General features: G+C 44.2%; 1 protein-coding gene across 6 annotated transcripts in view; it reads right to left on the bottom strand.

Annotated features, from left to right (window-relative positions):
• Positions 1 to 23,730, bottom strand: part of uri (unconventional prefoldin RPB5 interactor) — a 145,294-nt gene that overhangs the window by 65,864 nt on the left and 55,700 nt on the right. For all 6 annotated transcript variants that reach the window (XM_068390155.1, XM_068390154.1, XM_068390153.1 and 3 more), the window contains exon 6: positions 8,675 to 8,879. In XM_068390155.1, coding sequence (XP_068246256.1) covers positions 8,675 to 8,879 — 205 coding nt within the window. The remainder of the gene's footprint in view (positions 1 to 8,674; positions 8,880 to 23,730) is intronic.

Raw genomic sequence — 23,730 nt, 5'->3', positions numbered from 1 at the left:
GTTAGCCACATAAGTCAGCAGGGGCTTGGCCTTCAGAACGCAATCGAGGTGGAGGTGATCTGCGAGCTTTATCTGCTGTCGATCTCCTTCTAGGATCCTGACTATCAACTGATGAGCTCGACGAGGGTTCCAGAGGTATTTTAGGGGTAGCCCTAACTGGAACAGACAGGGGTTGTGACAGTGGAGGTGCCAACTTCAGAACCTTCAAAATATCGGCCATGAAGGTCGATTCCCAAGAAGGAAGCTCAGAATCCCTAGATACACCCTGGAGGTCCTAGACAAGTGTCTCTGGGGTGAAACCCTAGAAGGATTGCCAGTCGACGAAGGAGTTAACCTCTGAGGCAGAGAAACACGTTCCTTCACACCGGAGGAAGGTCTCTATTATAGGAATATTTGCCAAACTAGTAGAAGCTCCTTGAAACCTTCTGGGAAGGGTGTTGGTCTTTCGCTGGAGGTGAAAGACGCAGAAGGGCGAGAGGAAGGGGTTGGATCTGCACTTGCTCGCAATTCAGACACATCTACTCACAAATTGCTCGTGAAATTCGCAGATTTACTCGTAAAATCGCAATTTTCAAGCACAAAATCGCAAACTTCACATGTCAACGTACGCGTTTCACGAGAAGAAGTGCTCACAACAGGAGCACTAGGAGCCACAGAGGAAGAGGAAGGACTAACGCCTTCCTGCTGCCCCAGAGGAGCACCTACGTCCGACGATGTCGGCAGAGTAGACCTCTGAGTAAGGATTACTCTAGAAGAAGAACGCGCCACAGCGGGACGCATCTCCGAGAGTCGTGTAGGCGAGCGCTTAGCTAAGACTCCTTAGGCTGTGAAAGGCACTGAGGGTTTAGCTGGACGCCTGTCTGAGGAGTGGTCCAGCTCATCATCAGGTTCGGTCCAAGGTCGTTTGGAGGGTTTGGTTGAGGGGCTACGCGCTGATGGACAGCGCGTAGGCCTACCTCTACCTCTAGATGAGGAACATCCACACCTTGATCGTAAACGCGATCCTTTAGCTCTCATTCGAGAACGGCGTGAACGACGCCAGTGTCTATCTCGCGAAAGGGAGCTTTGGCCTTGAGAACGAGAACATTGTTCTCGTGAACGATACCCTCGCGAGTGAAAATGCCACCCTCGTGATCGTGTGCATCGTCCTCACGAACGTGAGTACTGTACCTTCCTCGTGATCTAGCTCGTGACGATCTATAACATAAGCATCTGGACCAATCTAGAGCTTGCTAGCGATCATGAAGAACGCGATCGTGAGACTCGTCATTGTGAAGAGGAACGCCCCCTAAGGGAGCGATGAGACCTACGGTCTCATGAGCGTGAGCGTCTTCTAGGTGAAGAATGCTCTGATTGTGACGACCTACGATCATTACAATCTTCCAATCGTCGCGAACGACGATCAGGGGAAGAGGTTCCAGAAGGGCGAGGTGATGGCGATGCTGGTGGAAGGCGCGCTGATCCCCGGAAGATCGTTTCCTGCAACCTGTGGGTTCCTGTGGGAAGAAACAGAGGGTTGAGGGTTGAGGATTAAGGGACGAGGCTCCAGGATAGAGAGAGGGTTCGTCATAACAGGGAGTCGTTGGAGAAGCAAATGCTAACGATCACCTCGTCAACGCGTGGAAGGGACAGGGGAAGGCGACAGATGGACCTCGCACACTTCCAGAGCGTGAGATGTCGTCAGCTCCGGAGAGGGTTCCTTCGTGGCACCATCCTGAAGAAGGCCCAGCAGCTCCTCCTTTGAAGGGGGACCCGAAATGCCTAAGGACACCCACACCTGAAACAAATCTGCAAGGGAGAAACGCTCGCCAGCGGCTGGAGGAGAAGTTGCTCCTCTAGGAGAAGCAACAACCTTCACAGTACACTGGGGTTACCAAGAAGGTAAGCGATCTGCGCTCCTGCTTGCTTGTCCCTCGTGAGAGCGCACGCGAGAAGGAGCTCTCTCGAGAGATTTGGAGGTGCGAGAAGAAGAAAGAGTCCCGCTCGCCCCTGAAGGAGAATGATCGTGCTTAGCCTTCTTCTTCCTGCGCCGTCAAAACTTCTCCCATTGAGAGACAAACCACTTCCTAAAATCTGCGCAGGGCGAACACTTATCGCAACAATGCCCCCAGCACGTACGACACAGAGAGTGCAGGTCGGTTTCCAACGACAACATGTAGGTCCTGCACGTGGCACCCTCTCACCCTGGACACGTTCGCATGATGAAGGCGATCACAGATAAAGAACATGCACACCTGTAAAGAGAAAGCAAAAATAATAAAGTCCAATGACATTCAGGAGGAGAGCGGACACATCCGATCTCTACTGAGCCAAAAGAAAAAAAGTGACATCTCTCACGCTGTGAGAGTATATATAGAGGCGGCTGGGTGGCCCCCAGCCACCCCCTGCCTACCCGCTAAGCAGTTAGAAAGGGTTGCCACCTCGCAATACAAGTCTAATGGCTACTTCCAGCTGCCGCTGAAAGAATATCCACATAAATAACGGAAGGTTTGTTAGTATAGGAACAAATCTATGTTTTCCAGAAAAAGCGGTGAGCTGGGAGGCAGGTGGCTGGGTGTTTCAAGTCACTCTGTAGGTCTCCAATATGATCGGAGTGAAGGAGATATAAATATATGAGGAGCTCCCGAATAACTTACGATACAGTATACAGAAAACGACACAGGTATTTATAGGCCTCAAAAGGGTCACATAAGGGTGACAATTGCATGTATATAAACAATGACTTTTTGTCAGTAAGGTTGACATTGGCATAAAAATTGATAATATAATAACAGAGTTGAAATTAGCACGTGTTACATTCAACAGCTTTTATTATTAAAGTTGAGTGGAGTCATATGGTGATTACTGTGCGTGCTACTTACAAGAAAACAAAGAGAGGGCACTCTTCTTTATTTGTATGAGCATTGCTTGCTATTTACGTACATTACAGTAATCAGGGGATTAAGAAAATTCCAATATGTCAATCTGGAGTTTACTAAAAAACTAAACTAAAGTTACTGTACATTTCCACGCACAAGACGACCTTTAGATAAGACAAGGTTGAAAATAGGGCAAACTTTAATGAATTTATGTCATATCGGCTGTATAAGATGACTGGTGAATTACAAAACCATCATTTTATAGACTAGCTTTTGCTGTACACTTAGAAATGCAAAATAAATTAAATAAAGACGATTTTATATCATACTTTTGCTAAATACGCCGTCAAAAACCAAAACTACTGCTTTGTTTATATTCCATCGCCAATCATAACAAACAAATGAACGTATTTACACATCTGTGTATCAGTTAGGTTTTGCAGCCACAGATATCTTACCAAGTATTGGTTATGTATTAATGATATTATTATTCACTTTGTTTTACCTTTACTTAATTAATCCTTAGAAATTCATAATAATTGAAATAAGAACAATTCTATATAAATTTTCTCCGGAAAAATTGCCAAAAACAAAAACGTTTTGTTCATGTTTCATTGCCGATCATGAGGAACAAACGAACGCATTTAAAAAGGCTGGGGATAACTAATGATACTAAAATCTTTTAGTCAAGATGATGTTATTACAAACATTTTACTTGTCATATCCCTAAAAATTCTTTTGTCGCATAACATGGAAACAATTCTTTTTTTTTTTTTTTTGCGTTTAGTCAGCAATAACGAATTACTGGTAATGACAGTCTAATGCGACAGAAAAGATGGTATAAGATTGGGGAAAGAGTGAGCATAATTTGAATCATGATGTATTTTTAATGACAAATAAATATGCTAATCTAAATTTTATTACTACAGTTATTAACAATACCATTAAAATTATCGAAAGGTTAAAGAAAGAGAAAGATAAAGAATGCTGAGAATTCAACCATAACTCGATGTTTACATTTTCTCAGCTGCATTCACATAGAACTGGATTTTATTGTTGATATGGAATTTTTCCTCAAATAGGCTATTTTTTATGAAGTTATGCCAAATATATGAGGTAAATATGGTTTGGTTACCAGTTACCCACGTCCCCTGCGGTGATACTGGTCTCCTGCTTTAGGGTGGAGGGGAGCGGGGGCTTCTCGTGCCCCGAGAACGTGTGGGAGACCGCGAAGGGGAGTTCCTCCGCACGGAACGATCCCTCTTCCTCTTTTGAGGTCTTCGACGTTCCCTGAGGGCGTCTCTTCTCCGCAGAACCCAGTTAGCCGAGAGAGCCAAGGACTGGAATGTCATGAACTTAAGGGCTCGGCTACCCGACTCTAGCAACTGGTTCAGAGCCTCCCGTTTTGCAGGCTCCATAGAGTCCGTAGGGATCTGGGTGCCGACCAAGGTGGTGGCCCACCAATCCAGCCAGGAAGCCACGTTCACCAGGTCCTTGGACATCTCCTCCATCATAGCTGTCTCGGGTTGGGAGAAGAATGTAGAGGCCAAGGCTGCCCTCTCGTCCGAAACGCCCTGGCACAGGATGTCAATAGATTCCGCCGTCATGCAGGGGCCACTCGTCCTGCCCTCTAAGGAGTAGTATTTAGTCTGAGATTTAAGTCCTTGCAACAGTTTAGCTGAACTATATCCCCTGGCGGAGTCGCTATTCCGTACGATAACTTTATCGATATGAGCCCTTCCGATTCCCACATTCCTGGCCTCTGGTAGGGAGAGAGAGGATTTCTTCTGGGTAGGGGCGTCGAAGAACTTATTCAGGCCAGAGGTCCATGTTTCCACTTCCTGAGGGGCGGGTTCCACCAAGCCATTGTACCCCCTGATCAAGGCTAGGACTCTCCTGTAAGTGGAGTCCTCCCCCGCCGACGTCTCACCCTCTCTTTCCTCTGACAGACGGGGAGAGGCGTGTGCACGGGAGCCTTCGTGCCGACGGGACCCTCGGTCCTCTCCTCTCATCGACATCCAGTACTTCTCTCCTCCTCGAGGTCTTTTTGGGCGAGACGGTTTCCTCCGTGAGAGCCCTCGAGGGGGATGCCCGTCCCCGTGTAGCTTCACGATGGGGGGACCTGTCGAGGCTGCGCATCCTCGAGGACGACTCCCCCCGCTGGGCGGATTGAGTGTCTCTCGGACAGGACTTAGACCTGGAAGACGAAGGTGCCCGTCCCCGTGCATCTTCTCGATGGGGAGGCCTGTCGCGGCTGCCCATCCTCGATGACGAATCCCTCCGCTGGGCGGATTGATTGTCTCTTGAACGGGACTTAGGCCTGCAAGTAGCGGTCCTCCGTTCATCGGGGGACTCCCTGGCGAGGCACTTGGAGGCCCTTCTAGGAGGACTGTCTCCCTCCCGCTCAGGTGTCGCCCTAACGGGTCTGGCCAGGCCCTTCGTACCCTTGCTAGGGATGAAAACCCACGTCCCCTGCGGTGATACTGGTCTCCTGCTTTTGGGTGGAGGGGAGCGGGGGCTTCTCGTGCCCCGAGAACGTGTGGGAGACCGCGAAGGGGAGTTCCTCCGCACGGAACGATCCCTCTTCCTCTTTTGACGTCTTCGACGGTCCCTGCTCGAGGAATCAGACGAGTCTCGCCCCGAGGAGTAGATCTCCTCGCAATGTCGAGACCTTGAACACGACTTTGGCTTCTTGGGGCTCCTTCGCAGCCCCGACGTAGAAGGAATTGGCCGATGATCCTGAAGAGTTGCCTTCATCGGTAACCACGCGGAGGGGCGAGGAACGCATGAGAAGGCCTCACTGAGCCCTTCCTCGATGTCCAGTGGGGACCTCATAGGCGTCCTTGGCAAGTCCTACGCCAAAGGGTCCTCCTGCGGGGATTCCTCTCTATCGACGGCGCCTTCCGTAGCTGATGCCTCTGAAACAATTACCCAGGGATCTGGAGAAGAAAACGCAGCATTATTAGACCACATGGGGTCCTCCGTAGCGACGCGGCCCCTATATGAGAGAAGCCCGTCCTTCGGAGCCCCACTACACTCACCTACAGGCGCCATCAACGCCTTAGCAAAGGACGATTCAACCGCACTATCACTCTCCCGGGAAGGATGCGCTATCCGTTTACCTTTCAAGGACTTACCTTTTCCCTTAGCTTGAGTAGGGGAAGAAGGATACACTCTACCTGCCCCTTCTCCTGCCGAAGTCGCGGGAGAAGAAACGCTTGACTTCCGTGGTGATCTCTTCGTCGCCTTCTTCTTCTTGGTGGCGAACCTCACCCACTGAACTTCACTCCATTCCGCACATTCGGGACACGTGTCCATCGAAGAACAGGCTTTTCCCCTGCACGAGGTACACAACGTATGCGGGTCTACCTCAGGCTTGGACAGGAAAGCCCCACACGCCTTACCGGCTCTAGGCCCAGGACAACGGCGAACAGGCTCCATAGCCTAACACAAAGAATCGCAATACACAAGAACGCGAAAAAGGGAAAGTACTGAAACACTAGTAAAGCACAAGGGGTTGAAAGCTAAAGCACGAGTAAAGGCACTGAACACTTGCTAAAGAATCACGAGCATGTGGGAAGCACGTGGGATCGAACAAAGGGGGTCGCACAGAGAACAAGGAGAGCGGTGTGTGCACACAACGCGACCAGAAAACATACTGCCTAGAGTGAGAGCGTGGCCTCTTGGCCGACCTCGGTCATTGCCCCAGGTCTCGTTCTCTTCCGCTACCAAGACGTAGGGTAAACTACGCAAAACTCTGGTCATTACGAGAGGAGCCACCAGTGACTCCTAAGAAAGTGTTTCGAGGTAAGTATCTGTGTTGGAACAAATAGGGTTTGGTTACCAGTTATCGTATGGAGGCCTATGCTAGTCTACCAATAAACATCACTTGGAATTCAAGGTGTGATATTCATATTGGTTGTACTAATAAAAACGACCCATATTTTTAAGGGTGAAATTTAGGATTTAAGGGTCGTCATATATGCAGATATATACAGTAAATCCAAGATGCTTTCTACTTGATCATGGGAAACTAAATGTTCTATCTCTCTCCTTCATTGGCTACCCACTAGAGATTCACAGTAACAATATTTGTATGTTTCTTTTTAAGATTCGCATTCACATGTTGCCTACAAAATATTTTTTAAATACCAAACTATAAGCCTATTTCTCTTTCAGAAGGAAAATAAAGATCGGGGTGTGAATGGTCTCATTCCATGTCTGGGAAACTATCCCTGGTGCCAGAGAGCTAGAGTAGTGTTCTAAAGAGTACTCTCCCTCTGATGAAAGTGTGGTCATGCTCAGAAGATCAACAGCTGTTCAAACAAACACTGGGCTAAATGCATATTTATACAAACAACATTAAAGTACAATCCATCTATCAAGACACTTACCCCAATATGGGTAGCCAACATTTAAAAGAAAAAAAAAAAGGGAGGGGGGCTACTCTTCTCTTAGCTCCTCCCAGCCTGACAAGGGATTCAGCCGAGTTTGGTTGGTAATGCTAAGGTGCCACAGACCAAACTCCCTCGTTATTCACCACAAATGAAGCTTCATATGCCAAATCTCCTACTGATGCTACCTCAGCAGTCATCAAGGTTACCGGAGGAAGCAGAAGGGCCTATCGGAACTGCATCACAATCGCTCACCATTCATAACTATTTCTAGCATGCTCTTTTACCTCTCTCACATATACCCTCCCATCACCTAGAGCTTTCTTCACTCCATCCATCCACCTAAACCTTGGCCTTCCTTTTGTTCTTCTCCCATCAACTCTTGCAATCATCACATTCTTCAGCAGATGGCCATTTCCCATTCTCTCTATGTGGCCGAACCACCTCAACACATTCATATCCACTCTAGCTGCTAATTTCATTCTTACACCCATTCTCATTCTCACTACTTTGTTCCCAACCCTATCTAATCAAGATACACCAGCCATACTAAAACACTTCATTTCGAACACATTCAATTTCTTTCTCTCTCTCACTTTAATTCCCCACAACTTTGATCCATACATCACAGTTAGTAAAATTACTTCTCATAAAGAACTCCCTTTACATTCATCTTTACATTCATTCCTAACCCTCTAATCTTTACCACTCCCTTAGCTGCCCCTAACACTTTACATCCTTCATTTACTCTCTGACATACATCTGCTTCCACTCCACCATTTGCAGTAACAACAGACCCCAAGTACTTGACCTTATCTACATCCCCGAGTAATTCTTCATCCAACATGTCATTCAACCTAGTCCCACCCTCCCTTCTCGTGCATCTGATAACCTTAATCTTATCCATATTATCTCTCAACTTCCTTCTCTCACACAACATCCCAAACTGTTTCTAATTTGAGTAAGATATACAAAAGATAATTTTTCTTGTCTTTAAAACTAAAAGTCACATGGTGGGGAAGGGACTTTCTTTTGGCTCTGGAAGAATAGACGGATATTTTTCAGGAAGGCTGCTTCCTTCTTTATGCAACTTTTTTTTTAATTCTTTGTGGGGGGGAATGTGTATAATTGTATTTATATGTATAACTTTTATACATTGGTCAACAGTAAGTGAATCCATGGTCAGTGATTTCACGGATAAAGAGGAGGAACTTTGACTGAATTAAATTTCCAGATACAGTATCTCATGAATAATTTAAATTGATTTAAAAACATATTTCATAAGTCCCACTTTAGAATAACCATCACAGGATCATTCTAGATTAAAGCCACTAATGCCCAATACAATTTACAACCCACACCCTATCTATATAAATCTCAACACAATGCTAAAAACAAGAATGTGGAAAAGAATCTACTTACTCCTCATCTTCTTCTATTTCCAATTGGTCTAATCTTCTCATTAGATTTTCATAGGCTTTCTTATCATCCTCATCAAGCTTCTCGATAAAATTTTCTTGTGACGTTGATGCAGCACCTTCTGGCATTTCTTCTCCACTGGGATTCCCTTGATCCGTGGCTTGTTTTCTCTTTTCATAGTCTTCTGCTAATTTTCTTCGATGTTCCTCTAAAATGAAATAAAAGACAAATACAAATAAATTAAACATATTGACTGGATACATAAAAATTCAATTAATACATAATTTTATTTTCCAGTTTTTACTCTGAAAGTTCAAACCTATACAGGTATCTCAAAAGAAAGTAGGTGTACTATACAGATATTACACTTAAGAATTTTAAGAGCCCTGAAGTAACACAAATTATCTAATAAAAACATTCTATTAATCCTTTTAACCACAAAAGTAAAAAAAGATAATCCTTGAAAAATAGTTAAAAATCATTCCAGTATTCATGTGAACTGTGCTTTTCTAATCTTTAAGCTCCAAGTGATCCATTGCTGGAAAAATCTAGAACTCATGATGCACATTCAAGATATAATGATAACACTCACAGCACTAGGTACATATTTCACCATCACTTAAATTGTTTACATGAGATTTTATCTTTTTTACTTCATAATTTATATTTGTTAGAATGTATTCAGTTCTATTTTACCACATTCAACTAGATATGATAATACAGGGAAGATACTTGTCCACAAGTTGCGAAAACTCTAAACTTCTGATTCCTTATTGAAGGAGCTCATGGATGTACAGTACAGCATTTGCAAATTAAAATATTCAGAGTGATATGTATTTTTCCTAACCAAACAAAGCATCGTCCTTACATCTAGGAAGATTGTTTCAATGCAAACTGAAATCGGTCGTTGAAGTTGGACAAAGAGCAGTTATCCAAATGGCAAGGGTGAGGGGCGGCGAGAAGCTCTGCTCCATCATCAGTAAGAAAAGACTAATTTTTTATCAGCCCAGGACTTAGAGGGGTGGTTTAAGAGGGAAGTTGGATTTAAGGACTCAGGTTTTACAGCTAGGTAAAAACACAAAATACTTTGAAAATTTGTTATCTGTTCCTGCACGACACACAAACCCTCATTCTTTAATCATAGACTCACTTCTTGGAAGGTTGGAAGTCCCTTGGAACCAAAACTGGAAGGTTCTAATTGTTCCCTGGAAGTTCTCAACACTTGATCTGTGGAGAAAAGAAGCAAGGACCAGTGACACCCCCTATCTGTTTTCTATACGGATGAAAAACCGATAGGACCTGGGATGTACATTATAAAATATACTAGATCAACCCAGAGAATCAAATACCAAGTAAATGATTAATGGGATGGCATATGATCCACCTACTTGTTAAGGGGATGGGGAGATATGCTTCTTTAGATATAAATAATAGTACTCTGAAGTGAAACTTACCAGCATCTGGTCTGACGAGCATGTAATGCTTCGACCACTTTGTTCCCAAGGGAGGGGACAGAATAATGACATTAAAGCACCAGTTATATAATTCTCGACTTGCGCCTAAATCTTATCAAAGAGGGAATGCATCCTTGTCCCATAAGGGAACTAGGCTGCTTACAAGACAGCTTGAGCAGCCCACCACAGGTCCAAGCATTAAGGTATCAAAGGACTTGTGGGTATACTCTCACACAAGTAAAATGCTATGAAGGTAGTCTGCCTGCCTTTAACACTTGGCCCACTGACAGGTTTCTCCTAAATGCAATGGTAGGGCCAACACCCCTGACCTCATGAGCCTTGGTTCTGGCTGGCACCTCAACTCTCTTATCAGTTGAGGTGTAAGCTCTATGGATAGTCTCATGAAGCCAGAATGAGTCCGTGCTACTTGACACCTCTTTCTTGGACCTGCCGGTACTGACAAAAAGTCTCCGACATTTAGGTCTGAAGTGTTGGGTCCTTTTTAGATTGAACGGTCGAGCCCTCATGAGACCCAAGCATCTCCTCTCGATCACCATCCAACACCTCCCTGAGGGAGGAGATGGAGGACTCGAACCTGGGGTCACGCGCCGCTGGGTTTTGAGTCTATGAAGTCCGGCAAAAAACTGAAGGAGACCTCCTTCCACCCCTCAGCGTGGGTGACCACATAAAAGACCGTGCATCTCACTCTTTGCCGACACTTGTGCTAGCATGAAGACAGTCTTGAAAGTCCAATCTATCTTAGGACCTTCTAAAAGGCTCGAACGGGGTTTGCTTAAGGGCCTTGAGGACCAAAGCTCCATGGGCATAATGGCCAAGACTGCTTGAAGGTCCTCACAAGCATAGACAACTCAAAAGAAGTGTAGAAGTCTATATCCTTCAGTCGAAAGACCTTACTCAAGGTTGAGTGGTAGCCTTTGACAGCCTCAACTGAGAGGTGCTTATCTCAGTGAAGGAAAGCAGGAAATCTGCAATGTGTGCTCCGAACAGAGAAATATCCCCTTTTATGACACCAACCCCAGAAGATGGCCCACTCTCTCGAGAGATACCCAGAGATCTGTGCAGTGCCTTGTGTAAAGCTTTTTGCCCTGAGGATATGCTGTATAGTTTCCAACCATGATGATTTAAAGACTCCATGGCTTAGTGGTACCTCTGTAGGTGCAGCTAGCAGAAAAGATGGGCCACAGGGGTAGCTCTCATGGGGCGTCGACCAAAAGCACAACCAGATTGATAACATTTGGCGTGAGGCCGTCCCGGAGCTACCCGGGGCCTTCCCAAGTCCTGGCGTACTCAACACCTTGTTGAGTACTGAGGGTGTTGATTACCGGCCAGATCAGGTCGTATTCTGGGGAGGCATAGACATCCACATGATTCTATGGGTGTTGGAACGCATTATCAAACAAAGCACATGGATCGGGAATGAGAGTATACTGTAAAACACGGCAGATTCCTGTTGAGCTGCAAGGCAAACAGGGCGACCCCAGGGCAAGAAGACTTCCTACTACCAGAGGATGTAGAGACCACTCTGCTCTTACATCCTGTCCCTGGTAATCGAGTGTGTCTGCAGGTACATTCCTACTGCCCGCAATGTATCCTACTGACAACTATATGGTGTGAAAAACCATACAGAAGTGCATCCGCTTTGTCAGATCGTAGAGAAACCACGAGACCATGTCACCCGGCTTGTAGACATATGCCACCACGGTAGAGTTGTTGCTCATCAGCACGACCAAGTGTCTCCTTAAACATTCTAGGAATGACTGCAACCCTAGAAAGATCAATTACACCTTGAAGGCATTGAAGTGTCAATGCCTCTCCTCTTCGGTCCACAATCCTGAGGTGACCGGGTCGTCTAGGTGTGAACCCCACCCCTCCTTTGATGCATCTAAGAACAGTTGCATATCCCGAAGCGTGAGGTCGAGTGGAACTCTCCTGATGAGCTTGTTCTCATTAAGCCACCAAGTAAGATCATCCCAAACCTCCTGCCTCACTGGATGGGAGATCCTTGTTGGCTGACCAATGATCCTTCAGACACCATTGAAGAGATCTCCAGTGGAGTTGCCCGTGAGACACGAGCTTTTCCAACGAAGACCAATGACCGAGAAGATGTTGCCAGTGCCGAGCTGGAACTACTGTCTTGGACAGCACATTCTTTCTGAGCATGCTAAGGTACTTCAACCACTGCTTGGGTATCAGATTCAACTTATCCCAGTTTATCACAATCCCCAAATCATGGCAAAATATGAGAATCCGATCTCGATCCAGAAGCAACTGCCTCTCTGAGGAGGCCAACTCAAGATACATCACCAGACTTATCCCCCACAAGTGGGTGCAGCCAGCTATCAAGGTGAACAGGCATTTAAAAGTATGTGTCCTTCAGAGCTACTGAAAGCATGAAGTCTCCCTCTCTGATGGAACACAGCACAGAATGTACTGTTTCTATCCTGAACTTTGTTTGACATACAAATTTGTTCAGAGGAGAGTTGATGACTGGTCTCCAGCCCTTGTTGCCTTCTCCACCAGCAAGCATCAACAACTGTAGAAGTTCAGAGATCCATCACATACGACTTTAATCATGTTCTTTTCCAACACCTCTGCCCCCAAAGCCAAGGCTTTTGTAGGAGTTAGATGTTCCATCAGGAGCTCTATCGAAACTAGAGATAGGGGGTGGCAGCCGGTGGTCCTAGAAAGGTAGTAACTGTCCTGAAGGACACTCACTACCAAAGACTCGACACCATGTCTCAGCCATGTTGTTCAGTGGTGAGACAATAGCCTTTATTTTCGTTAGTGGGAGAAGGGGAACGCCCGTCTCAACTTCCCTCTCCGTCTCATTTTGATGCGAGATGGTCGAAAAGGCTGTGCATGCACAAACTCTTTTTGTGAAGAGGTAGCAGAAGCAGGTCTCAGATAGGGAGCAAAGCGCTTACTCGATCTCAAACCCAAAGTTTTGGCTGTTATCCCCTTCAAAGGGGCAGAGCCCTTGAAGATAACAGTCCGGAGGATCAGAGCCCTGCGAAGCAATCTTCCATGACTCCAATTATGCCTGCACACAAAACTCTACAGCAGAAAAGACACAGCATCCTACAACAATGAGTTTCATAAGGCTAACCCTACCTTTGGGTTAACCTCTTTAACACCCAATAGCCGACAGGTTTGCAATCTGGTGGGACAGGAATGGGAAACCCCCCCCCACCCCCACCCCCCCAGACTGCACAAGACTCTTGTGCTGTACTTCTCCAAGGCCACCTCAGTTGACAACCTCATCAACTTTGCGAAGTATATAACTACTACCAACCAGTGATTGAGCCAGGATACAGCATGGAGAGGGGTCTAAGCTGAAGCCTCTATGGCCGCTGACCCAGAGGCTGAGAAGAATGTGCCTTGTGCCTTGAGTATTTCCAATGAAAGCCACCCGTCAGAGCATAAATTGACGGGTCTACCAGTACAGATGCAGACACAGAATTCTTTGGCATATAAAATCCCTACTGCCTTGAGAGTGAGGGTAGCAGGACCTTGTTAGACCTTGTGGAATGGAATGAATAATCAGAACACAGATCTGATCATTCACCCACTCCAGAGCCAAGTCAACAAGATCCAACCAAGGCAACTCCAATGAGGGCTTTGATCCCTTGGTGAGCCCTGAAATGCCGATCAGTATGTGAAGTTCTCCCTGAAGGTGGAATCACAGTCCCTTACCAAGGCTATTGCACTCATGAGCACTATGATGTTCACATAGGAGCTCTCTGACTCAGGGTAGTCGACCTCCATGGCGTATGGACCACTATCCACAGTCCCTGATATCTCCTGCCCCTGAGCACCCTCATTCGCCACCAAAGAATTGGCTACCCCCATGAGTACGACGAAATCGAGGGTTCACGATAGAGGGAGGAGCAGGGGTCCAGTCCAGTGTCCTGGAAAGGCTTTGGAGTACAAAGGATGACAATGAATGGGCTTGTATAAGGGGGCGTAAGCAGGGGTTTGCAAGTGTTAAGTAAGCGTGAAGATGTGTGCAGGGTTTTTAATATGGGCCAACTTGCTTGGGGCTTGTAAGTATGCCAAAAGGGAAGAAATTTCCCAACAACGTGATGTACGTGCTGAAGATCATCAGAGAAGGTGGTGGATGGAAAAAATTTCCACAAGGCAACCAACAGGTATATAGCATACAATTTATTAATACTGTTTCTACAGTCAAGTGAAACATAAGTGTTATTAAAATCCTGTTTTATTTTAAATACAGTTGTACCTTTTGGACACAATAAATGGACATATACAGTATGTTTGGTCAATGGCGTAGCTTAGCTGAGCAGTATATACATACATTAATGAATATTCAGATTTTCATTTTTTCACTTGCATATACATAAGGATGTATCTAAAGAAAATTTATTGGCTTAAAAGTGTTTTAAGTCTTTATAACGGCACTATACTATAAGTGTTTATAAAAGCTTAAACTTACGGAGAAAATAAAAAAATTTAATCTTAAAGATAATGAAAAAAAAAAAAAACTGTAGATTTCTGTATCTACTTTGCGATATTTCAGTTATCACGGGGGTCCTGGAACAGAACATCCGCGATAGCCAAAGGAATACTGTAGTGGGATTCTGCCTTGGAAAGTTTTTTACTCATGAAGGTCAATGGGTGGGGCAATCCGTTGATAATTTGTTTGAGTACCACCCATAATGATGTCACTGGCATTGGTGTAGAGTAGGAGGGGTTCAGTTGACACAGACGAGGTGAGAGCAGTAGCATATGATAGGTCTTTCATTGTGTTGAAGATTGCCACCTCCTGAAGGGGCCCCACTTATGGGAGTTTTAGCGGAGGAAAGAGTGGCAGAGATGCCTGGCAAGAACCAGTGATGATAATTCACCATACCCAAGAACTCCCACAGTGCTTTGTCAGTCAAGGGGGTGGAGAGCTTCTGTACTGCTGATACCTTCTTAGGGAGAGGGGTGATCACCATCAGGAATGATGCGATGACCCAAGAATAGTACTTCCTTGGTACCAAAGGTACACTTGTTGTACCTGATTACTATGCCGTTCTGCTGCAAGAAGTTGAGGATGATGTGTAGGTGACAAAGGTGGTCCTCTTTGGATGGGGACAATATTGGTATGTTATCTACCTAATATACACATAAGGAGAGGTTCCCTAAGACAACATCCATGAATCAAAGAAATATGGCTCCTGCATAACAAAGGTCAAAGCAAGAATAGTTGAAAGTATATATGCCACAAGGAGGTACAGTAGTGATGGCTGTCTTGGGGATGTCTTCCGAATTCATGGGCACCTAATAACACTGTACCCCTTCATGAGGTCTAGGGTCAGAAATACTTTAGCACTGTGAAGGTAAATAGTTATGACGGCGATGTTAGGGAGGGCTTTACTGGTCTGGTTCTGTCTGCATGCTTAGACTCTTGTAATCCCCACAAAAGTGCAGGGATCTATCCTTCTTTGTGTTGTGCAAGGGCAAAGACTGTGGACATGAGGCCTTTTGACAAAGGCCAATTTCTTTCATTTTTGGCAAATGTGTTTTTAGCAGCTGCCAAACAGTCTGGTGCCAAACCTCTGAATCTAGCAAACACTGGGAGCCCTGTTGTCTTAATATGGTGATAAATACAATGCTCGATGAGAACCATGGGCATCAGGCGTAGTTCTGGGCAAAAGATATCGGGATATAAAATGAGGAGGTGGGTGTAGGCGTCCATGGGCACGCTAATGTGGGGAGCAAGATCATAGGGAGCAGGTGAAAAGGTGTGGAAGAATAAGGAGGGAGCAGGTAAGAAAGGTGTGGAAGAGTAAGACCAATGAGAGATGATGTAACGTCGGAGACGATAAAATTACACCGGTACTGGGCAGCTCCAAACGAGTCTCGTTACCATGGATGGGAATAGCAGATCCAATGGTAGTCACCAGGCAAACATCAGCAGTCTTGGAATGATGAGGTCACACCCTTAAGAGGGAATGTGACATAAGGGAACGACAGACACCAATATCTACCAGAACGAGCAAATTTGATCTTGAATCATGCAAAAAGAGATTACTGTAATTAATGAGGCTACTATCTCACATTTTTAAAAATCGACATCCGGTAGAATTCTTAGCAGCAGCCCTGAATCTGGAGTGGTAGTAAAGCAAATGAGAGCAAACGGAATCATCCAGTGACTGTTGAGGGGGTTGGTTGGTTGGGGCACAGGTGTGGGGCAGCATAGATGGGTGGTGGGTGGCTTCGTTGCTGTCCAGGTATGTCATGAGTTGGACGTCTATGTCCTTCAGCATTCATCTGAAAGTATATGTGAGCATACACCTCTGACCTGCCTGACTATTGGGCTACCTGAGGAACCTGAGCCTTGGACTCAGTGCACCTTGGTGATGGGCCACGACACTAGTTTATGGCCATGCCCAAGTGAACTGGCCCTGGGAATACAAAGCACATGGGTGTGAACCAATCAGACGTCATCCAACCCTCAAGGGAGGTAGTGTTGAAAGGAACTCTTTCCTTACAACTACAGCAGGCCTTTCTAGAATACTATGACTTCTTTCTTTCCTTCAACCTCTTCATCTATTTAGAATTAGCGTCAGAATTTGAGTCGGCAGCCAAAGAGGAGAACGAGGAAGAGGAGTAGAAGGAAGAATTCTCTCAGTCTCTGCAAGCAGAGTCAAGGTCTGAGCAACTACTTACTGATGATGTTACTCTCCCAAACAGGAACCACATCACTATGGAACACTGTCACAGGGGAAGGGGGATACACTCATTAAGGCCTGGGATACGGATAAGAATGGAGTCACAGGCACAAAGGGAGCGGGGATTACAGGCCCAGAACCCAAGGCACATGGGTCAGGGTGATAGGCACACAGGAATGGGCAGTAAACACGGGTGACTGGGTCAGCAGTGATGCGCATCGTAACATCCCGCACCGGGGAAACAAGCGCTTTTTGCCCCAGAACTCACAACACCCAACCTTAGGCACGTCACCCCATAGTGCCGGAGGCTTTCTCTCCAACGCTGGTGACACATGACAAGCCTTTAAATCCTTTTGGGCTTTGAAAGGGGCACCATTAAGGACATCACCATGCATTCACCACCTGAGTCACCACAGGAGATGCTGGCACTGGGAATGCTAGGGAAAAGATAGCCTTAGCTACTAGCGCTCTCAACATGGTCAAGGGCCTACCTGTAAAATCTAAGGAGGCCCATGCCTTCCTTAAGTCAAACTTGTAGGCAATGGTCTGCATGGCAATTGGAGAAGAGCCTCCAACTTCCCATAGGGTGCAGCAAACACTGGGGAAACTTCCTACACTACCAGAACTTGAAAAGCCCCCAACTTAGTTCTGAGGCCTCCTTGCTCCTGATGCATACTCCCTTAGGACAAAGGCAAAGCGTATAAACAGGAGCGGCAGTAGCAGATGCCCTCAATGAGATAATAAATGAGGCAAAAGATCTTGGTGACTTTTTGGGCATTGCAAAGACAGACCCTGGAGAAAACTCTGATCTCTTCCCCCACTCAAGGCATACACTTACCACTCGACGAGAAGCCAAGGCCTATACACGGCATACAAGGATGATTGCGAACAATCATACCTTATACAAAAAGCAAAGAAAAAGAATGGATCTACAGCCGGTTTAGACAAAAACCGGCTGCAATGTCCTCCAGCTCTCTTGCGAGTACAAATTTTTTGTTTCATATCCATAACTGTACGTACCAGCCACCATTCACTTCCTGTGAGAAAGAAGAAAAAAGAAAAAGTTTGTTAAGGGTGCAACAGCATTTTTGTACTCGTTGCGGCCAAAAACAAATGTGAAGAGCTTCTGACAGGTGGGGGTTCAGGCTCCTCACTCGCACTTACCACCTGTCATTAATTACCCTTTTAACGAATTCAACGGCCCTTCCAGCTGCGTTAAAACCATATTCCCTACTGTATTTTCAAGGAAAAGTGGTTTGTATATGCATAGGAACAACTACTACTTGATATGAAATATCCATTTACTCATCAAATCATAAACTCTTTGCCATGTCAAACTTAATCCAGTACATACTTAAATACGAGGGTTTCGCAGACTACAAAATATCTTATCCTAAAAGTCATACCTTGAATATTAAGCTCAAAACTTAACCTAACCACATTACCATAAAGAGTCCCAACACAAAAAATTGTCCAACAAAAGGAGCACCACATATGAGCCTTACATATCAAGAATGAATAATTTCACTTCAAGATGGCTGCCTCTAGCAGCCATTTTAATGTAGTGGTAACTCTCGAGGTACAAGATAGTATGGCGAGACATAAAAATCCACTATTAATCCTCTAACTTTGAGTTTGTCAATCAAGCTGCACTTGTCAAATGTATAACACAATGAATGTTTTGTAATACTTGTTGAAATAATGAGGTTTGTATGATGTATAGATATATCAAGTTTAACAAACTGGCAAATACAGAAATAATCTAATTACAAAATTCCACAACAAGGGAAGGCAAATGTCAAACATAAACTATAATATTTCAGTCAGTTACAGATAAATTATTCTTTTATCTCTGTCTCAATACAAATCTATACTTCTTTGAATCATTGTAACATCTTAAAACACTACCATCAATGATATCTTAAACTAATTCCAATTATCTCAAGATATTTTTCAGTTTCACTAAAAAAAATTAAATATACAACTTAAATATGAGTCAGTTCAAGTCACACGCACAAAAATATGTAGATTTGCCAACATTCTAGTTCTTACCAAAAAGATGATTATTGTTACACAAGTTTGAACACTAACCTATATTCCACAAAATTCTATACAAAATGTAAATTGAAAAGTCAACTACACTGTCCACAAAAATTTGCAGTGAGCTTGTCAGTAATGAAAGCATTGTAAAGGATACTCTTCAAGTACTGCACAAGCTCTGCTTCACTGCCCTAATGCACAAGTAACAATGACCTTCTTGTAAAGTATATTGTATGCTGGAACAGTGTTATTTAAGGTAATCTGTATTCAAGAGGGCAATCACTGTGTATAACGCTGATGTAAAAGCTTATTAATATTACGATCCATATCTCCCAGACACTCATTAACATTAGTAACCAGTAAAAGCAAGAATAATCAGGCCAACCTTACTGTGCTTAAAAATAACATGCTCCACTTTGGTCATGGGTGAGAAAATACTTATCTTAGGGTTCAAATGTTCAATGACAGCTGTCTTAAAAAAAATATTGGACAATGTATTCTGGGCATATCCCTGAACCCTAAACAATGGCAAGGTACATACATGATGTGAGCATGTCTATCCATTTATTCAGTAAACCTTCATCCAAATATCACATGATGTAGGACACATAAACATAAGAAAAAGCAGTAAATATCAATACTACTGTCAATACTAGTCAATCTTTAATAACAATACTTAGCTATAATCATTGCCAATTTTTCTTTGCAGATCAGAATAAACGTGATATGAGAAAGGTTGCCCACAATTATGCAGCCACTCAATGTTATTCTTCTGTAATCCTACTCATTATTTCTCCTTTACTTCCTTATCTTATGAATTTCCTAAATGATAAGTACTAGTATTTAATTTCCAAATGCATCATACTAGTTCTACATCTATTTTACCTTCACTTCAAAGCAACTGGTTTCAGCAATTGCGTTTTGTGTTTCTATAACTTTTTAGGGCTTCGGTATTAGTGTAGTTCTTTCTCTACAGTGTAAAAAAATATAAATCTATGAACTTCTTTTGTTTGGTTATTCATTACACCACTAATGGCTAGACTGATATTCTTTATTTTTTCTATTCTACAACTTTTTCTTATCCCACTCTTACTATTTCTTAATGATATTTTAACATCAATCATCAACAAGAAAGTGGATACCATTACCCAAATGGAAGAATTGCTATGGACCCATCAAACTTTCATGAGTCACTTTGATTAAATGCCTCACATTCCTCAGGCAACCATTAACAATATCCCAGTTTTCTTCACATTCCTTTCAATACTAACCACTAAAATGGATTCTCTTAGCTCACATGCTCAAGTTTTTTTTTTCCAGCATTATTTAACATATGCTGTATACTTGATGTTAGAATCATTATGTGAGGCCATAAATACACTAAATCACACAAATAAAGCCATTTTCACCATAAGTTGTTCAACTAACAGGTGTTAGAAACAGAATAAAACAACAATTTTGTGTCACATTCAAAAAATAAATTTTGCGCCATGGATGAACACCAACACCTAGCACAATAAGCCTTTACATCATCCTATTCATATAACTATAGCGAAGGCTCATCAACCTTCCTACAAATTTGCATCTTCATTATTATTCAAAATGAGATTTGTATACAAAACCCATAATTTATTAGACGATAGCCAAGCAAAAATCACCCTTATAGGCCTAATAAAACTGACCATTATAAGAGAAAGTTGATGTCTGTTACGGTGCCACTGCATGTACTTCCATGCTTACTGGATACTAGGACTCTTCAATTCTAAAAATTGTTTTAAGTTCATCTAGCCTAGACCTAAATGGTCTACCTTTTCTTCCTCTCAAAATTTCTGAATTATGCACTTTCCTCACAAACCTACCAATCCCTAATCTCTCTATGTGGTCAAGCCCCCATCCAATCTGTTTTGCATCATCTAAATTTCAGAAAACTTCACAAATATCTTCGTACTTCTTCATTACCTTCCCTTCCCAACACTCCTTGCTCAAAATGGAGTAAAGAAACGATTCATCTTGTCATCTTTGACCCTTTGCCCTCATTTAAAGTTAACATCTATATTCTACTTCCAAAACATAAAAAAACATTCATAACATCCTAACTTTAACTCTAATATACAGTACGGTCCCGAATTATGCGTGCTCGAATTATACGATTCCCCTTTTCTGCGATCACTATTTTTCAAAAATAAATTTTCTGTATTTGCGAAGCTGTTCAAAGTCTGCGAGTCAAGCACTACAAAATGTATCAAATCTATTGTCTTTTTAAGTATATTGGTAGCCCTAAAAACGGTGTTTGATAATAAATGTTACAAAACGATATTAACATTACATCTTAACATAATTTCATAATGAATAGCCTATTTAAGGATAAAATTCCACATCAACAATGAAATCAACTGTTAACTGTGCGAGTCCAGCTGACAAAATGTAAACAGAATTAAGGTTACGTTCTCGGCAATCTTTATCTTTCTACAACCTTATGATATTTGTAATAGTAGTGTATTTTTGTTTAGTACTGTATATATAAAAGCCTTATTTTTCCTTTCGGGCGTTCAAGGTTTTCACGAGTAGACTGGGTTCGTTTATCGGCAGTGAATAGCCTAAACTTCGGTAACGAGTCGGCAATATTTTGTCATATTTTAAACAGTATACATTTGATTTGCAAAGATTGGTTTAGTAAAGTACACAGTATAATAAATATCTCTCTCTCTCTCTCTCTTTCTCTCTCCGTAAGAAATAAAACCTTAGTTCACATATGGCAACTTGAGTTTAAGAATGAAATTAACATGACTATTGTTAGTTGTGGCGATTAGTTCCTCGTTTCAGGAGATAAACGAAACAAAAACACGGCACTCGATTACATCTCTCTCTCTCTCTCTCTCTCCTCTCTCTCTCCTCTCTCTCTCTCTCTCTCTCTCTCTCTCTCTCTCTCTCTCTCTCTCTCTCTCTCTCTCTCTCTCTCTCTCTCTCTCGTGATGGGCTGTTTCTTTATCTCTCCCTCTCTAACCATAAGATTTCTGCTAATTTTACTTTTATATTACTTATGGTAATATTGATTCTTATTCTGCTTATATAGTACTGTATAAAGATTTGTGAGTTTTTAAAACAGTTATGGTAATATAAAGATATAATTACATATACAAAAAATCTGGGCAACTGTCTGTTCCAAGTGGCTTTGTATATTAGGGAGCTTGTTGAAATACATGTATAGTACTGTATAATGTCAGGATCCTGTCTTTGGAAGAAGATCTTGCTGTGTTAATAGAAGAGTTGAAGTTCTTCTTGAAGGCCAGGGACGTATCTACGCCCCTGACATCATGCGCTCTAGGGCGCCGTGACGGAGGAGGGTCAGAACTCAAGGCCAGGTGGATCACCTTGCGGATCCAGGCCGAGATGGTATTCCTGGTGACCCTCCTCTTCGTTTCCCTGGTGTTAACAAACAAGGCTCGCTCCTGGGGGCGGACTGCAGCTGTTCTTTTAAGATACAACCTCAGACTCCTGACTGGGCACAGTAGGAGATGGTCTGGGTCATCTGTTACAGAACGAAGACTCGAGACCTGGAAAGAGTCGAACCTAGGGTCCGGCACTCCCGGGTTCTGAGTCTTAGCAACAAACTCAGAGACAAAGCCGAACGTTACCTCCCCCCATCCTCTTGAATGGGTGACGTCGTAGGAGAGACCATGCAGTTTGCTGACTCGCTTGGCCGAGGCCAAAGCTAGCAGGAACACCGTCTTCCAGGTAAGGTGGCGATCAGAAGCCTGGCGTAATGGTTCGAAGGGAGGCCTCTTAAGAGACTTGAGGACCCGAACCACGTTCCAAGGAGGAGGTCTCACTTCCGACTGAGGGCAGGTAAGTTCGTAACTCCGTATGAGAAGAGACAGTTCCAGCGAGGATGAAATGTCCATTCCTTTGAGCCTGAAGGCAAGACTTAAGGCTGAGCGATAGCCTTTCACTGCCGAGACTGAAAGGCGCATTTCTTCCCGCAGATACACAAGGAACTCCGCTATTGCTGGTAAAGTGGCATCGAGGCGAGAGATACCCCTTCCACGGCACCAACCACAGAAAACTCTCCACTTCGCCTGGTAGACTCCTGCGGATGACCTGCGCAGGTGGCCAGACATCCTTTCCGCAACTTGTTGCGAAAATCCTCTCTCTTTGAGGAGATGCTGGATAGTCTCCAGGCGTGAAGTCGAAGCGAAGCTATGGCTTTGTGGAAGATGTTGGAGTGTGGTTGTTTGAGTAGCTCGTGACGTGGAGGGAGCTCCCTCGGGATCTCCGTGAGGAGCTGCAGAAGGTCCGGAAACCACTCTGCGTGATGCCATAGCAGAGCTACTGTATCAAGGTCATCGAGAGATTGACCGATGTTCTGGTCTTGTTGAGGACCCTCCTCATCAGACAGAACGGGGAGAAAGGCGTACATGTCGATGTTGTCCCACGGTTGTTGGAAGGCATCTTGCCAGAGGGCCTTGGGGTCCGGGACTGGGGAGCAGTACAGCGGAAGCTTGGTGTTCAATGCCGTAGCGAACAGGTCCACAGTCGGGGGAACCCCACATAGTCAGGACTTTGTTGGCTATCCGAGGATCCAAAGACCACTCGGTACTCACTATCTGCGTCGCTCTGCTCAGACTGTCGGCGAGCACATTCCTCTTGCCTGGAATGAAGCGAGCCGCAAGTGATATCTAGTGGACTTCGGACCACCTCAGGATCTCTACTGCTAGATGGGACAGCTGTTCCGAAAAGGTACCTCCCTGCTTGTTGATGTAAGCCACCACCGTGGTGTTGTCGCTCATCACCACCACGGAGTGGCCCGCCAGGACTTGGTGGAACTTTTGAAGGGCCAGGAAAACGGCCTTCATCTCCAGCAGGTTTA

This window comes from Palaemon carinicauda, chromosome 1 (assembly GCF_036898095.1).
Source record: "Palaemon carinicauda isolate YSFRI2023 chromosome 1, ASM3689809v2, whole genome shotgun sequence".
Taxonomy (NCBI): Eukaryota; Metazoa; Arthropoda; class Malacostraca; order Decapoda; family Palaemonidae; genus Palaemon; species Palaemon carinicauda.
This window is presented reverse-complemented; position numbering and strand designations above follow the sequence as displayed.